The sequence below is a fragment of the Dasypus novemcinctus genome, chromosome 1 (genome assembly GCF_030445035.2).
Source record: "Dasypus novemcinctus isolate mDasNov1 chromosome 1, mDasNov1.1.hap2, whole genome shotgun sequence".
NCBI lineage: Eukaryota > Metazoa > Chordata > Mammalia > Cingulata > Dasypodidae > Dasypus > Dasypus novemcinctus.
Genome location: NC_080673.1, coordinates 164751414 through 164769771, shown reverse-complemented (window position 1 = coordinate 164769771; position 18358 = coordinate 164751414). Strand labels below are relative to the sequence as shown.

Genomic DNA, 18358 nt, shown 5'->3' with positions numbered 1-18358 from the left:
AGCTCCAAGTTAAAAAAAAAAATTTTTTTTTAAACATAGTATTCCCCAAACTTACTTGACCACAGAGCCTTTTTTCCACATCACATCTCTTAACTGGCTTTGGGACTAAAATTCCATGGAACCTGCTTTGGGAAATGCTGCTGTTGGCCAGAGAGTAAATGTGAAGGCCAATCCCCATGAAATTATCATTCACTTCTCCTGAAGACAGGATGTAAAGAACAAATACTGCCTTTGCATTTTTTTTTAATCCCCCCCTTGTGGCTTTTTGTGTGCTGTCTGCTCTCTGTGTCCATTCTCTATGCTCTCTTCTGTGCTTTTGCTTGTCTCCCTTTTTTGTTGCATCACCTTGCTGAGGCGGCTCTCCACAGCACTTGCAGGCCGGGTGGCTCTCTGCAGCGTGCAGGCGAGTCTGCCTTCACAAGGAGGCCCCAGAACATGAACTCAGGGCCTCCCATATAGTAGACAGGAGCCCAACTGATTCAGCCACAGCCGCTTCCCCTATCTTTGCATTTTAGCTCCTTCCATTGCCATGTGATGACAACTCAGTACAGTGCTGCGTGCATATCCTTTAAGGACTGGCCCTCACTGGGAGTGGGAAGAGGAAAAGTGTGTGCAGTATTGACAGCATGTTCTTTGAGATGGGGGTCCATTTCTTGGTCTTTGCTCAGGTTTGTCATTATGTTCAATGGCATATCCCGGTCCCATCACTGCCAGTGTGTTGCATAATGGATGAGGCTGAAGAGACTGAGGCAGCAGGTGTTTCAGCAATTTAAAGAGAGAGAGAGAGAGAAAGAACAGAGCTGGTGATTGTTTCAAGCAGCATTAGTTCTCCCTCTCTTCCTTTTGCAAACAACAGCACCCTGTGTCAATCAGCTTTTAAAATAACAACTGGACTGCTTTGCTAGGTCAACTGATTACCTCCCTGGCTGAGGAGTCCACAATCTCGTTTGAATAGTAGGCATCACTGTGTATTCCAAGTGGGATGTGCTTTTCCCTTGGTCCTCTAAAAGTTTATTACAATTTGTTTAACTGTCTATGTGTTTATTTAGTTAAAACCACATCACTCTACACTAGAATGGATTGGGGACAGTTATTAGCTTTGCTATTATTCTAGGCTCTCCTAAAAAGGAGGAGGAAGAACTATGTTGTTGTTTTTTTTTTTTCAGAACTGAAAAATGTACAACCTTCCCAGAATCTGAGCATATTCCAAAGCTCAGAAACATTTACTGAAGGAGGACCAAAGGAAACTGTTTTTATACTTGATTTTAAATGCCTGAGAAAGGCGTGTTCTTTGGATTTTTATCACTGCTCTAATTTTAGGGAAACTAGTGGAGACCTTTGCTTTCTATCTGTAGAAAGTGAATCGGTATCTATCTATCTGCTTTCTACCTATAGCCCAGAAATTGGAAACCATTATCTTAAAGAATAATAGGTTGACATCAGAGTATTTGCACCTTTCTAGAAGATGTTCTGTTTATGAATAATAGTATATGCAAGTTCAGAAGCATTTAAAGGTTTATGTAGTTATATGCTTTGTTTCCAATCATTTGATAAAATTTGGCAAAATCATGGATATTTAGAAATTGTAACACGGTTGGGACATGCATTTAAATGAACTGTTAGCCCCATAATATATATGTAATACAGGTAGGGGCTTCTTAATGGCATCTGGACTGGCTCCTATGCCTCGGGAAAGAGGGTTGTAAGCATCTTTTTCCCACTCTGCATTCAGTGACATCAGCTTGAAATCGACCATGACCAGAATATTTACACCTTGGAGATTAGCAAATGCTACCCATCAGGGATCCCCTTCCCCAACCTCCACCTCATGAGACCCCGTTGTTAAGCATTTAGCCAGAACACCATTGATCCAAGGCGATCTCTTGGGGTGACTTGATTATAGGAAATTTCTAAATATAATCGAGGAACTCTTTACATAGCAAGTGTTGCAATAGTAAGGCAGTTACCTTTGAAATCTTTATTTTTCTTTCTTTCTTGTTCTCCCAAGTCCTTTGATTAATGATGTGTAAGGTGATGTGTGGTCCAGGAGATCCTGTTGTTTGTTTGCTACTTTGATCAAACATGGCGCTCACCTGTTAAGTTGATAAAGAACAGCCTTATGGTTTTCTCTTTAATTGCAGTCCAATATTAACACTGGGCTACACTAGTGTAGAGCTTATAGCTCTTTGCAACACCCTGGAGACAGGCCTCTTTCCTTGTTGATGTGGGCTTTGTTTGTGGAGGCAGAGATAAGGAGAGCTAAATATGGAGCCTACGAATGTTCCCTCCTGTCCAAGCCAAGATGGCTGCTGCCTCAGTAGCTGGAGTGAGTCACCGTACTGCTGTGTCAAATGAAGCCCAGTGATAAATGACATTGTAGCCAGCTGGGATTACCACCTGCTGTCTTCATTACCAACCAGCCAAAAGAACAGACTTCCTGCCATAATACATTATTTGCAAGTTTAAAGAACCAGAGGAAGATATGTAGGGAAATGTTTTGTTGTAGAAATGCCCAATGGTCTTCAATGAGGCATCTTGTCTTCCTTCCTTCCCTTCCCATTTCCTCCTCCCCCACTAATGGGTATTTATTTTTCATTCCATTGGGAATCAAGTTGTACATAGGATTATTTCAAGTTGGATTCTTTGGATGTTTGTGATTTTATTTTTAAGGATAAAATCCAGTGATAACACAAATATGGTTATTATTTCACCTCCATGGTGTTGAGTAAGTTGATAATGTATATACAGACCTTTTGCCTTTTTTCATGATTTGGGGATTTAATTTTTGTTCTTCATTAGGATGAAAGGCACACTGGCTTAGGCAGTGGGAAGTCAGGGACACAGAGCTGTTTGGGCCGGACGGGATCCTTGTGGTAGGCTGGGCAAGGAGCCAGAGTGTGCAGGTTAGAGTCCTGCCGCTGCTGCCCGCTAGCTGTGTGAAACTGGGCAATTTGCTTAATAGTCTGTGCTTCAGTTTCCTCTTTGGGCAAACAGGGATAACATCAGTACATACACCTGGGCCCCTGCTAGCCCACAGAGGCCCTTTGTGTAAATTTGGAAAAGCCATCTTTTCAGGGTGGACTGTGGGCTTGGGTAGAGACGCAACTGTATGTGACTTGGGAGAACAGGACTCTTCCTTCAGGTGAACAACCTGCTTCTGGGGACTTGTTTTGACAAAGTTCAGGCTGGGGATTAGGCCCCACTAGTCTCCTCAACTGGGTGCCCTGGTTAGGGCACAACCTGTATAACCAAATGTGAGGAGTGGGTCGATTAAGGTACAATAAAAGATGCTGTTATTATCACCATAATTGCAAATTGAGAGGTATTAGTTTCCTAGGGGTGCTGGAACAAAGAGCCGTAAACTGGGTGGCTTAACACAACAGAAATGTATTGTTCCACAGTTCTGGAGGCTAGTCCCACATCTGTAGGGTGGAATCCTTCCTTGCCTCTTTGTAGCTTCTGGCAGTTTGCTAACAATCCTTGGGCTTCAATTGCTGCCTAGTCACCTGATATTCTCCCTGTGTCTTTCTGCCTGAGCCCTTTGTCATATTGGGTTAGGGCCCAGCCTAGTCTGGTTTGGCTTCATCTTGACTAATAATATCTTCAAAGACCCTATTTCTAAACAAGGTTACATTTCCAGGACCAGGGATTAGGACTTGAACATTAAAAAAATATATATGGTAATATATATATGTAACAAAATTAGCATTCTAACCATTTTTAAAAATTTTCTCCCCACTCCTTTGTTTTGCACTTGCTATCTGCTTTCTGTGTCCATTCACTGTGCATTCTTCTGTGTCTGCTTGTCTTCTCTTTAGGCGGCACCGGGAACTGATCCTGGGACTTTGTGGAGTGGGAGAGAGGCACTCAGTCTCTTCATCACTTCTGCTCCCTTGTCTACTGTGTCTCTTATTGTCTCTCCTCTGTGTCTCTTTTTGTTGCATCATTTTGCTGCACCAGCAGTCCTGCACAGGCCAGCACTCCTGCATAGGCACCACTCCAGTCGGGCCAGCTCACTGCACAGGCTAGCTTGCCTTCAGCAGGAGGCCCCGGGAATTGAATCCTGGACCTCCTATATGGTAGGTGGGAGCCCAATAGGTTGAGGTACATCTGCTTCCCATTTTAACAATTTTAATGTATAATCAATGGCATAAATTACATTTACAATGTTGTGTTATCATCACCACCATCCATTAACCAATATTCCATCACACAAAACAAACTCTGTGCTCATTAAGCAATAAATCCCCATTCCCCTTTCCCCCAACTCCTAGTAACCTCAGATCTTCTTTCCGTCTCTATGAATTTGCTAGTCTAGATATTTCATATAAGTGGAATCACACACTATTTGTCCTTCTGTATCTGGATTATTTCATTTAGCATAATGATTCCAAGGTTCATTGATGTCCTAGTTTATGTCACTTTTTCACATTGAATGTATATATCTTGTATATACATCGTATGTATTTATTACATTTTGTTTTTCCATTCACCTGTTGATGGATACTTGGGTTGTTTTTACCTTTAAGCTATTATGAATTATTTGTATACAAGTATCTGTTTGAGTCCCTGCTTTCAATTCTTTTGAGTCTATACCTAAAAGAAGAATTGCTGGGTCAGAAGATAATTCTATGTTTAACTATGTGAGGAATCACCAAACTGTTTTCCATGGTGACTGTGCCGTTTTGTATTCCTACCAGCAATACTCAAGGATTCCAAATTCTCTATATCCTCACATCATTGAGGGCACAGTTCAACCCATGAGAAAAGCCTAGGGTGGAAGGGGTTCAGAAGGGCCTGTAGATGTGTGCAACTTTATACTTAGAGAAATAAAGCCATTTGCTGGACGTCCTTTGTGATTAGCAGAGCAGTTGTCTGGACTTTCCATCTCAAACCAACTCTCACTAGGTATTACTAGGCAACTGTGTGATTTAAACAAAAGAACCCTTGAGAGATGATGGGGGTGAGAAGTGCCATGGCTATTCCTGAACCAGGTGCCTCCCAGAGGCATCTGTTTTAACTTCCTGGCTGCTCAAGCAAATACCATGAAATGGGTTGGGTTAAACAACAGGAATTTGTTTGCTTAGGGGTTCTGACGTTAGGAAAAAGTCCAAATCAAGGCATCATCAAGGCGATGCTTTCTCCCTGGACTGTGGCGTTCTGGGGTTGGCTGCTGGCAGTCCTTGACCCTGAACTTGTCGCATGGCAAGCCACATGGCGGCATCCCCTGGCCTCTCCCTGCTCTTCCAGGCTCTGTTGATGTTTAGCTTCTGGCTGCTCCCCATGTCTGAATTTTATTAGTTTATAAAGGACTCCAGTAACAGGATTAGGACCCATCCTGGCTGAGGTGGACCACACCCTAACGGAATTCGCCTCATCAAATGGTCCTACGTACACTGGGTTTATACTCACCAGAGTAGATTAAGTTTAAGAACACATTTTTCTGGAGTATGTATGGTTTCAAACCATCACACCACCCAAATGGCAAACTCTCAGAAGACTGTGTTTTTTATTTTCCAAAGCCAAACAGTACATTGGCTCCTTTGTCCAACATTTAAATGTTTGTTTTCAAATATACTATGCAGAAGACATGTATTAATCACAACCACCATTTTAGTAGTAGACTTGAGAATATTATTAAATGGAAGTAGATTTCTGTTATATTTAAACTAAAAATATTTAAAAGTGGTATTTTCTCATTACAAAGTATTTTTCTGAGTAAAACCAAATGGAAAATTTCTCTTGTCACTGCTGAGAAAGTAAAAAAATGAGATTGAGCCTGTATGGAGGATAGTCTATATATTCTCAAACCCCCTTTAAAAATCTTTCAAGTACAAAATATAACTTAATCTCAGAAAACTCCATGAAACAAATATTTAGCTTAGTGAGTTACTTAAAGCAAACAGTGTTATGATCACTACCCAAGTCAAGAAGTAGAATTTTGCCACCCTGGAAGCCCTTCCTGTGTTCCCTCTCAATTACAATTCTTTCCCTTCTTCCTAAATTCTTACCTACTTGTTTTTATGTTCATCGCTTCTGTGCTTTTCTATATAGTGTATCATTCAAGCCCTACCTCCCTTTTAAAGGATCGGTTGTTTAAAATCGACCATTTTGCCTTTATAATAAACATTTCACAATGTTATGTTTTCGCTTGGTAATCTAATAACTTGGGGTGAATTCTAATAGTTTTCTAACTTGAGTTTGATGCCTTTTTAAGTGCCAAGTTCTAAAATACTGGCAAAGTACAACAGCTTTGTGGTTACTTTGAATTCTCAGCTAAAGAGTATTCAATTATTAGAATATCAAATTGTGAAATTGATCACTGGTGTAGACAGATCTACAACTGTTATAGGACTGCGTGTACTTGGCAGAGCCTCTAGTTCCAGTTCTTTGTCCCAAATCAGGAAGTCAAGGGGCTCAACCCCTTCTTCCTTCCTATCCTTAGTGCTGAATGTCATGTCAATTTGATACCTGGCAAGTGCTCTTACTATGGAGTAAGCAGGTAAGAGAGAATTGAATATAAATGAAGTGATCAATATAATGGTCACCAGTGAAAACTAATGAAAAAATACTCCTAGAAATATGTGAGGCAATAGACAATTTGTTGACCTGAGTATTTTCTGGGCTGCTTAGCTAGTTCCAAACAACATCTTACTTGGAATATTTTAAAACATTCAAAAAGGTAAAGTTTGGTTCAAAGAGACCCATATACCCTCACCTAGTTATAACAATTGGTAGCATTTTCCCTATTTGTTTCATATGCATACAACCCACGCTCATACACTCACACAGTCTCAGTTACCCCTGGTGTTTTTAAAAACTATTTCAAAATAAGTTATAGACATCAGGCCCCTTTTCTTTTAAATACTTTAGCATGCATCTCCAAAAAATAAGGATACCTTACTCCATAACCACCAAGCCATTATCACTTTTAATAAAAGTAAACAAGGATGCTCTAATATAATCAAATAAATAGTATAGACTCAGATTTCCCCAACTGTTCCCTAAATGTCATCTATAACAGTTCTTTTCAACTAGGGTCTAATTAAAGAGGATACATTGCAATTGGTTATGTCTCTCTTAAGTCTGTTATTTTAATATAACAGTACTACCCTCTCCATTTTTTCCCATGACATTGGCTTTCTGAAGGCCACTTTTCTTATAAAATATGTCATATGCAGAACTTGCATGATTGTTTCCTTGTGGTCTCATTTAACCCTAGCAGCTTGTATAGGTGGTTATCACATGCACTTCCCTGTGGGATTTGGCACCCAGTTCTCCCAAGGGCAGATCCATCTTTGAAGTGGCTGATTTGCCTCAACTGTACTCTGTCTGCCTTGACCAGTATTTCTGAACAAAAATTGCAACCGCATAATTTAGACACCCCGTTGTGGATTTTTTCCTGCAAGATCTGTTCCTTAGGTATGAAGCTTGTGTGGGGTGCTTTGGGGGTGGGGGAGGCAGTAGAACTGGGATTTTGGTATGCTCAATAAGCACTAAGTGTCCTCCTAGATGGCGTCCACCCATGACTTCTTGCCTTTTAACAGCTGTGTAAAGCAGGTTACTATAACTGTTTTATAGAAGATGAAAAATGAAGCTATTTGTCCTCTGTCACACAGCTACTAAGTTCCACGTCTGGAACGTGAACCGAGATCTTCCTAATTCAAAGGTTTCCTTCTTCACTGTGCTGAGGACTAGGTGACAGTTACATAGACTGATTTGCCAAAATTATTTTGGAACTAAACTATCTAAGGAGCAACATGATACCCAGGTAAAAATAACACTGTGGTTGAAGCACATATTTGCTTCTTGTAATGGAGACAACACTCTTAGAGCAGAAGCATTTACAGCTCATTTTCTTTCTGGACTCTTCCTTTTCTTTTCTCTCAAATCAGTCATTAAAGCTTTATGCTATGCTAAAACTCACATTGAGTGTTGTGTGCCTTTCTTTGCAGCTTCTGTTCTGCCTCCTCATAAGGCAAGGACAGCTTGCAGATATACAAACACAGTTCCTGCTAAACCCACTCACATGGCCCTGCATTGACCCATTTTCTGTATCTCAATCATACAATGGCTAGATCAGAGAGTTTAATACTCCCAGGGTGCATTTGAGAATTGGCCGTCTCCTTAATTAGATTTTGTGTATGTGGGGGTAGAGTCTATCAATCTGTGGCTATAAACAGTGCCTTCTGGTTTTCTGATGACATGATGAAAATATAAATGGATTCTGCAGATTGCATTTTATTATTCTCGATATTAAGTACTCAGAGCTGGTGCTGGAGAGGATCGTGGTCGTATAATGTTAATTAAATAACCTCAGACCTGAACTTCTGTGCTCTTTTGTTGCCAACCCAAACAAAAGAGATATAGGTAACTATTGTGATTAAACAGAGTAGCAATATAAATGCTGCAAGAAGAGTTGGGCTTGAGAAGGCAGAGTGGTGGAGCAATGAAGCTTTGGCCTGTGCAAAAGGAGACCTGAAGCTTGTTTCATCCTTCCTGCTAACTGGCTATTTGACCTTCAGCAAGTCACTTAATTTTGGGGATATTATTTTTTTCCTTAAAATGAAAGGGTTTGATGTAAAACCTGGACTTTGTTCTGGTGGAATGGGAAGGGACAAGGGGTAGATCCTTAGAAAGATCCCTGGATATCGAGTGGGAGAAGGATTGGAGAGGGGCAAGACGGGAAGCAGAGAGACCAGGGAGGTGGCTACTGTCATTTTCTCGGTAAGGACGATGGACGCTTGGACTAGAGTGGTGGTGTAGAGACAGAAGGAAAAGGACAGCCCTAAAATATATTTTGGAGATGGGAGCATTGGTCTTCTCGATGGTTCGAACATGTTTCTGTATTCTGGGGGAAGGAGTCTAGAGGAACCACTCATTGATATGGAGAAGACTTGAGGGGGACTAGGTTGGATCAGGGGGACAGACATCACGGCTTTTGTTTTGATTGTGGTAAGTGTGAAATATTTATTAGGTATCCATGTGGAGATGTTGAGTAAGAAATTGGATATTCAGTTCTGGACCTCAGGACAGAAGGGTAAGTGACACATGTAAAAAATGTATGAGTTATCATCATGTGTCAGATATTTATAGACATGAGATTTGGCTACCCGAGGAAGGAGAAGCAGCTTAGAGAAGAAAAAAATTCAAGAAAGGAGAAAACACCCACATTTTATGGTTAGTAAGTGAAGGAGGGAGAAGTAGTGAAGGCAGTAGAGAAAGATATTTATTTAACGAGGTAGAGAGAGAACCAGGTGTGTCTGACAATGGGGAAATGCAGGAGAGGCAATTGTTCCAAAAATGAGGGAATTGTTGACCACTGTGCTGAGACATGGGTTAAGATCAGACCAAGAAAGTGCTTTTCAGATCAGACTGTATGGTGATATTAGAATGTAAGAGGAGAAGCTGGAAGGATGGTATCATTTAAGATCAGGGAGGAAAAACTGCAATGAGAACTAGAAAGAGAGAAACCAAGGATCAGATCTAGCGCTATGTTTTATTCTTGTTACTGATAATGATAATGACATTTATTGAGCCCTTATTCTGGGTCAGGCACTGTGGTGAGGGTTTTACCTACATTAATTCCTTTACTCTTTGGGGGTGGATACTGTTATCATTTCTTAAGTTGGGAAGCTGAGGGCTGGTACAAGATCCTTAACTTGTCTAAGGTGATTTAGCTTATCTGCTGGAACTGTGACTCAAACCCAGATCTACCTCTTAACCCTTTAAGATTTTCAGTGAGTTAAATGAGGACAGTTTGCAGGCAACTGAGCTATGATGATAGGGTAATAGGTACAAGAAGACTCATATAGGGATTTGGGGTTGTGGAAAAAAGGAGGGAGCACAATGGTGGTTGTAGGGTCAGGATGAATTAGCAGTTTGAGGAAAGGAAAGAATTCATTTTGTTACCAGCCGAGTGGTAGAGCTGGAGGATGCTGTGGACAGAGAGGTAAGGTAGGGACAAAGGTAGCACTTGGAGGTGGGATCGGAACTTTGATGGAGGAACTCAATTTAGGAAAGAGGGAGTACATTTCTTCCTTTTGAGCTGGTTGGGAACAGATGAATTAGAGGTGTAACTGGGTATTTTAAGGGATGTGGGTGGAGCTGGAGTATCACCTTAAAGAAAGTCTGACCAGATGGTCTAGATCTCACTGAGATTCCACCAATGAGCTCATTGGTCATGAATGGGGGTGGGAGAGTCCACAGGTAACTAACTGAGAATGACAAGCCACATGTCATTCTGGAACAATCACTTTAGGAGTGGGCAATTCGTGGACATGGGAAGGATGGCTCATGATCGCCTTCCTTTACTCCGCATCTTGGAGGTGTCCCTTTTTGTTCCTGGCCCATGAGAGTCTTCGCTGTCTGGGTCCTGCCCACTCTGGTTCCTCACCTCTTCCCCACTGACCATGGACCCCGTGCTCCAGCTCTCAGAACTTCTCAGCTCTGCTCAAAGAAACCTTTGCACCAGTCTTTGTGCCTGCTTGGAGTGCCCTCCTTCATCTTCTTCCTTTGGGGAATCCCCTCCCACCCCTCAGGATCAACTCCCTGAAGGCAGAGATAGTTCATTCCTCTGCCCTCCCCCTGTATTTTGTTCAGTTGCAGCAAGGCATTGTGTTTAAGCCTGTGAACTGTGCAGTCTTGCAGCCTAGTTTTAAATCCAGGCTTTGTACCCTCAGGTGATATACTTAACCTCTCTGTGCCCAGGCTTCCTTGTCTTTAAAAAAAGTAAATAATAAGTGGACTCACCTCATAGGGTTGTTATGAGTGTTAAGTAAATGGATGTGTTGCATGCACTTGGAACAGAATGAGTGCATGGTAGTTGCTGTTTGAATGTGGGCTGTTATCATTTCTTTAGTCATGCAGTCAATTTGTGTTGCATCCTTCACTCTCTTGTAGATCTCTGTCCACATTTCCCTTCCAACACGTACTGTGTTGTGTTGTGATGTTCTCTCTTTCCTCTGGATTGTTTTATCTGGGCAGAATCCAGATGTTGCTATTTTGGTATCACTTGTACCCATTTTTACGCTGTCTGACATGACATGGGTATTCAATAAATGATCAGTTGGTAGTAATTTTGGCTAGGACGAGCATGCTTTAACAGTGTTTACAAAAAACTCCCAAAGAATTCTGATTTGATTTTTCTATCAATTCCTTGAAGGAAACAGAATATATAAAAAATAAGAGCAATTCTGTTTGCTTTATTTTGCACTATAGGTATAAAATATGCAAAAATGTTCTTCTTGTTAAAGAAGTCAAATATAATCAGAAGAGAAGTGAGCATAATGAGCTGTGAATAATCTTCAGTGAATTAAAGAGATGTGATTTTTCACTTACAGTTTCTAGGAAGAAATCACACCCTTCTGAAAAGTGTACCTGGTTTTATACAGCAATTTAGAGAAAATATCCCTGGCTTTAAAAAGTTAAGTTAAATTCTATTAAATGTTTTTTCCCCTAATTGCTTGAATTCAGGGACAATTACTTTGTCAGATGATAGAATCTCCTCTTAATATCATTATAATAGGGCTTGCCAGTATTTATTTCAAATCCTTTTCAGACCTGTACTTTGTTAGTGGACCTTAGTTTGCCCACCAGATTGATTTTAAAACTCAACTGAAGCTCAATGAAAGTATTTCTGGAAAACAATTTGTATAAACAGTAAGATTCAGATGGGGAGGCTGATTCTTGGCAGCCTTTTGACTGTTTATAGCAATTACAAAGCAACAATGGTAACAAAATAATGTAGCATTGTGCTATACAATGTGTTGCAACATAAACACATTGTAAAAATGCTGCCATAAAGTTGTGCCTTTGTTTATTAGACTGATTTTTTTTTTTTTAAGGTCTCCATATTATAGTTGCTTGAATCATTTAGAGCAGAGCCATTGACAAGGACAAACTCAGGAAAGCAATTTACCTTTTAGTTCTATGGGAAGGAAATCAGATACAATTGGGCTTCCTCAACAATTACTTGTATAAAAGAGTGTGATGACACACTAGGATGTCCTCTTGGTTCTGCTTTTGGTTTAATTGCTAAGACAGGTGAAAGTTTTTTTTTTCCCCCTTCAAAACCTTCAAGTTTTTTTGGTAAATTATCCATTCCTTGACCACTTTCACTTGACATACACATATGTCTCCAGCCATCAAACATTTTGGTTAGTAATTAAAGTGAGTTAATCCTGAATCATAAAGCAGGAAGGAAAAATCTGATACTGGGTTTTTCTGAAAGGCAAGCAGGGCATAGTTAGTGATGCAGGCGCCACCATTAGTCCTTCCAGGATCCCCTTGAAAGTGGAGGCTTGTGCAATTTCATTATACTTACCCTGCAGATGGGGGTGTCTGCTAGTTTCTGTCTATGAACTCTTATCAGGTTTTGTAGTTTGTTTGTTTTTGTTTTCTGTTGGGTGCCATTAGAGAACTGTAAGAATTTGGCTTTTACTACAAGTGTGATGGGGAGTTGCTGGGGCATTTTGCGTGCAGGAGTGGAACGATTTAACTTTACAGGATCACTCTGCAAGGGGGGAGGCCAGTTAGGAGACAACTGGAATATCTAGGTGAAAGAAGACGGTGGCTTGGGTTAAGGTAGTGGAGTTGAAGCAGTGAGGAGTGGTTGGGTTTGGGCTAAGGTTTGAAAGTAGAATTAAGAAGCTTTCTTGATGGGTCTGATGCGGTGTGAGAAAAAGAGAGGGGTCAAGTATGACTCTAAGATTTTGGGGCTGAGCAGCTGCAAGGATGGAGGTGCATCACTGCTGAAGTGATAAATTTGATCACTTTGTGAGGTCGTGAGCCGGATAAAGTGCTCTTGACATTTCATGCTGTTGGCTGCTGAATGCTTCTGCACCTGCGTGCGCTCTCCTCGTACCCCGTGGCCCAGGCCCCCATCTCAGGCTCAATTTAAGAGCTCTCTTAAGCTTCCCATTCTGTCTTCAAGTCCTTGGAGAATGACTGTGAGTTGATGCTTGGCCAGAGCCTCTGGAAAGCTTGCTGATTTTTTGGTCAGTTGGGATCCAGTTGAGAAGATCATAGAAAAGTTTAGGAGGTCATTTTTCACTTTTCCTGCAAATGGACTTTTGGAAATGGTTGATTCTTGGCAGTTACTTGGTTGTTTATAACAATAGCTTATGCTTTGTGAAGGTAACAGTAGTTAGCCACCCTTATAGTTGGAAGATACAATGTGCGACATTGTAAACACATCATAAAGATGTTGCTGAGAGGGGTTGTTTTGAGACAAGTCACCCAAAATCCTGGTTCCAGTAGAAGGTCCTCTATGATTACCTCCAGGTTTAGTGTCCTAGGTCAGGGCTTTGTAAAATTGACTGTCTGTATAAATTGCCTGGGGATCTTTGTAAATTAGAGCTCGATTTAGTCTGTCTTGGAGGTGAAGGGGATGACTGAGAGACTGTATTTCTCACATTAATTCCAGGTAAAGATGATGCCACTTCTGGTCTAAGGATCAAACTTTTGAATGGTAAGATCCTGGAGGAAATTTTAGGATATATTCATCTGCTGATCCTAACAAAGATCTGTGTGCCTCTATCCTAAATAACCTAGACTTTGAAAAACGGGTGGAATTTAAGTTAGTGGAGAGCAATGCAAAGGTCATGCTGGGACCTAACGACCACAGGAGAAAGGAAAAGCAGGCAGTCGGAACAGTAGTGGAATGAGCACCTTCCTCCAAACACATGATGCCCAGGCCAGAACTGAGCCTCTAGGCAATTGAACTTCATCAGACTACATCTGGGAGGGCTTTGATTAGCAGGCTGACTTTGGATGGTTACATCAATGGCTGCTTGAAATCCTTCGGTGGCTATGCGTCATGTGCAAGATAATTGTAAATAATAACACGAGCATTTTAGGTAGTACCTGGGCCACCAGTATTTTCTTTTAATCTTAATAATTACTTTCCGTTCTGTTTGTGGCAAGAGTTTAGATTTCTGCTTTGCTCACCAGTCTGTGAGCCTCCTGCATGCAGAGGCTATGCCTCATCTGTGCTTCTATCTCTAGGACCCCTTGCTCAGTGTGGAAAGGGGCCTGAGTAAGCTTGCTAGAAATTCTGTTGTAAGTGTATATAAGTGATTTGAGGTTCCAATTAAAACATAATAATTTTTTTTCCCAGCGAGAAAAGTCTTGTTTTATTGGTGTCTTTTTTTTGGAGAAGTTGTAGATTTGCAGAAAAATCATGCAAAAAATACAGTTCCGGTATACCTCTCCACAAACCCTATTTTTCCCCCAATTAGTGTGCTACCTTTGTTACAACTGATAAAACAATATTGTTATAATTAAACCCTTTATCATAGTCCATAGTTTACATTAGGGTTCACTCTTTGTGTTGTACCATCCAATGGTTTTAAAAAATTTTTATTCTAGAAACATTTATATACCATAAAATTTCCCCCTTTTAACTACATTCACATATATAATAATTCAGTGCTGTTAATTACATTCACAATATTGTGCTACCATCACCACCATCTAGTACTCAAACTTTTCCATCACCTCAAATAGAAACTCTGTTTTAATTAAGCATTAGCTTCTCATTCCCTACCCCCATCCCAATCCTGGTAACCCGTATTCTAATTTCTGACTCTATGAATTTGCTTATTCTAATTATTTCGTATCAGTGAGTTCACACAGTATTTGTCCTTCTGCCTTCTGGCTTATTTCACTCAACATGATGTCTTTAAGGTTCATCCATGTTGTCGCATGTATCAAAACTTTATTCCTTTTTACAGCTGGATAGTATTCTGTTGTATGTATAGACCACGTTTTGTTTATTCATTCATCAGTTGGTTTATCCATTCAACTTGGGTTGCTTGAATCTTTTAGGCAATTGTGAATAATGCCGCTATGAGCATCAGTGTGCTGATATCTGTTCAAGTATTGGTAATTCTGATACTTGTTAGGTCCCTGTTACTCCATCTTGTCATTTAACAGCTTTTAACTTCTTCTGTCCCTTATCTCTCTGAGTTCCTCTAGAATGTAATTTCCATGGGCAGAGATTTTTGTCTGCTACATTCACTGTTGACCCCCAGTGTCTAACATACATGGCATTTTGTAGGTGCTCAGTAATATTTAATGAATGAACACACGAATAAATGTCTCCCTGGTACCTCGCTAGGCCAAAGGGCTGCTGAGAAGAAGAGGCACCAAAAGTGCCCTTCAGTCTTATGCTGTGAGATGGTTCATTCTTTCCTGGACTTTTTTTTTTTTTCCTTTCACGTCATGTTATTGATGGATATTGGTTTTAATTAATCTCCTTGTCTTGACATATGTCTGTTGAGGGCAGGGATCTATGTTCTCCCTCCCCTTACCCCCTTAATGCCTTAATAAATAGATACATTAGCCTTAGGTGGTGTTTTCCCCAGGCTTTTGTGAAAGCATGACTGGCTTACTCTGTGGTCTGAATAAAAGAAGTGCTGGCCTTGAGTTAACATGGCCAAACCCAAAAAAACAACAAATCCTTATCAGGAAGAACAGATATTTTTGAAGGTAGTAGACAGGAGAGGGAAATGTTTCAAAGCAATTATCCAAGTTTAAGTTTAGCTGATCTAGGCAAAGCTATATGATGGAAAGGATATTTAAGCCTAACAGATTTTTCCCATTCTTGGAATGCTACCAGTCACTTCAGGACTTTATGAAATTAAAAAAACAAAACAAAACAAAAAACAACAATTGAACTTCCTGATTCAAAAGAAAAATTTATGTTCTCTCTCTTTTTTTTTTTTTTTTCTTTTCCAGCAAGTAACCGGCAGAAGTTTTGGTGATAAAGATTTTCGGACAGGGTTAGAAAATGGAATCCTTCTCTGCGAGTAAGTATAGCCTACATTCAGTTTTTATTCAAGAATAGCCATTAATGCCATTCAGTTTGTGTGTAAAACTTCCAGTGTTCTCTTTGGGATTTATTCACAGTTTGAATCTGAAATGAAAAAAAAAAAAACAAAAACACTGTGCTTGGTAGGAAACAAATAGGTGAAGGACTGTTGGTGTCACAGTAGGGAGTGGTAGGGACTGAGGCAAATGCCAACTAGATAAAGAAAGAGCCTCTGGTAGTGGTTACTGACTCCAGCAAACTTTTGCCATGTAGGAATTTGGGCCCAGTAATTATAAGGATGTAAACTGATTTGTGGTGAAAAGTAGCAGCTTTTCTCTCTTCCCCCCTCCCTTTTTTCAGCCCAAACAAAAGCAACTTGTTCTAAGTGAAAATAATGCTTGTATTTACTTCCAGCATTCTTACAACATGCCAGGTAATGTTCCTCACTAGGCCTACGTCACTGATGTATTTTGAATTTATTTAATTTATGCCTTTGGCATAATTCGAATTTGAACAATAACTACAGTGTTTAATTTTTATGTTTTGAAGCTGAGTGCTGCTGTGATGATAGGTTCCAGAAGTTTCTTGAAGCTGTTTCAATCACAAAATAAGCTACAGCTTTAATATTTAGAGATGGGTGGACATTAACATCAACTCAAGATTTCAAGTTTTGCACTTTTTTAAAAATCAAGATGGAACATATACAATGAAATGCACAACTTCTAAATGCAGCCTGATGTGTTTTGACAAAGGTATCCATCTGTGTAACCTACACCTCAATTAAAACATGAATAGAAATTTCCCTCAAGCCCCTCCCACTCAATCCCCTCTCCTATAGACAACCATTGTTCTGATCTCTATTACCATAGAGTCTTTTTTCCTGTTCTTGAGCTTTATGTAACTGGAGTTCCATAGAATGGACTCTTGTGTTTGGCTGCCTTCTCTTGTTTGACCCACTGATGGAGTTGAAAGAACAAGGATTTTAGGGCCTAACTATGAGGGATTCAAGTCTTGTCCCTCTCCATTGGTACCATGACCTCAATATATTCATAGTTTAACTTCCTTGAGTCTCCTTATTTACCCCCCTCTAAAACAGTAATAAAAATTTTTACGACTTAGCCTATTTCGTAGGCTTTTTGTGAATTTCACCAGGATAATGTGGATAAGGTGCTTTAAAAATGATACAGTCCTATAAATTATTATGTAGGACCTTTCAACATGGTTCACGTCAAGATTTTTTTTTCTGCTGCCCTACTCCCATTCTTTCATCAAAGAAAAATTTACATACCCCAATTGCTGTATCCATGCCCTCCTTCCAATGGAGTTTCTCCCTTCTTCACATACTTTGCTTCCCTACCCACCTCTCTGCCCTTTATTCAGTTGAAATCAGAGCTCATCCCTTAAGCTAACCCTAATTAGTTTAGCATCTCACTGGGGACAAACCCAAATAGTCTCCCAGACGTCCGTTCTGTTCTAGCATTTGGTTTTCCTGAGAAAGTATTTAGCATTTTCCTGATATTAGCAGACAAGCCAGAATCTGATCTAATTTGTGTGGGTCATGCTTTTAGCTGAATTGAGTTTACCTAACATTTGCCCCAAAGATTCTTGTAGGCTTCCACCTTCCCATTATATTCCCAAGAATAAATCTGTCAGGGTGTACCATCACCTGCATGGCTTTGGATTTGGATTTGGCTTGTCTGAAGGCAAGGCTCTGAATCTCAAGGCATGTACATGCACAGAATTTGTTACTTTCTTAGTCAAAGATTTTGAGTAGAATTATGGAGTCTCCCTTTGTGTGCAGTGGGGCACTGGTCTTTCCAACCATGTTAATGAAGATTACGGTTGTTTAAGGGTGGAGAGGCGTGTGTGAGGTCTAAGCCAGAAAACAGGAGAGTTAGAACAACATGGAAGCACAGATCATAGCCAGGACCTCTTTGTATGAAAAAGGGCTTGAACTGCTGACAGCATGAGGGTGGAGCTGAGGGAACTGGCCAACGTCAAGGACATGGACAAATGCTGCTGTGTCGGACAAGTAGGTTATTGTCTTAAGTCCTCCATGGAGGATCTGTGGAGGGTCAGACCTACTGATGTAGCTGAAAGAGCATGAATTTTAGAGTCTCAGGACCAGGGATTCAAGTTCTGGCTTCCCCAGTGTGACTCCTGCTGGCAGTGCTGGCCAAGTCTGCTAAATTTATAATATGTTGGCTAGGTGTTCTGAGGCAAGGAAAGCCAGTAGCATGAGTCCCAGTCAACCTTTGAGAGAAAGGTGGTTCAGCAGCCAGAGAAACCAGATACAAATAAATTTTAAAGTGTAGTCCTTACAGAACAATGAGAAACAAAACTATCACCCAGAAGCTGAATGCAATGAAGGTTGGGAGCAATGGTGGAAGAGGGTTTACCTCCTCACATTTATGAGTGGGGGTAAGGGCATGGCCAAGTTTTACCTGAGCTGAACATATTAGGCTGCCACAGACTGAGACCAGGAGGTGTATATTCTGGGACTTGTGTCTAAAGACCACGCTGGCAAGGAGAAGAATGTGCACC

At 40.5% G+C, this 18358-nt stretch overlaps 1 protein-coding gene across 14 annotated transcripts in view; it reads left to right on the top strand.

Annotated features, from left to right (window-relative positions):
• The window catches only part of LIMCH1 (LIM and calponin homology domains 1), a 397989-nt gene that overhangs the window by 150026 nt on the left and 229605 nt on the right, over positions 1-18358 (top strand). For all 14 annotated transcript variants that reach the window (XM_058299328.2, XM_071216751.1, XM_071216737.1 and 11 more), the window contains exon 2: positions 15742-15812. In XM_058299328.2, the coding sequence (XP_058155311.1) occupies positions 15742-15812 (71 nt within the window). The remainder of the gene's footprint in view (positions 1-15741; positions 15813-18358) is intronic.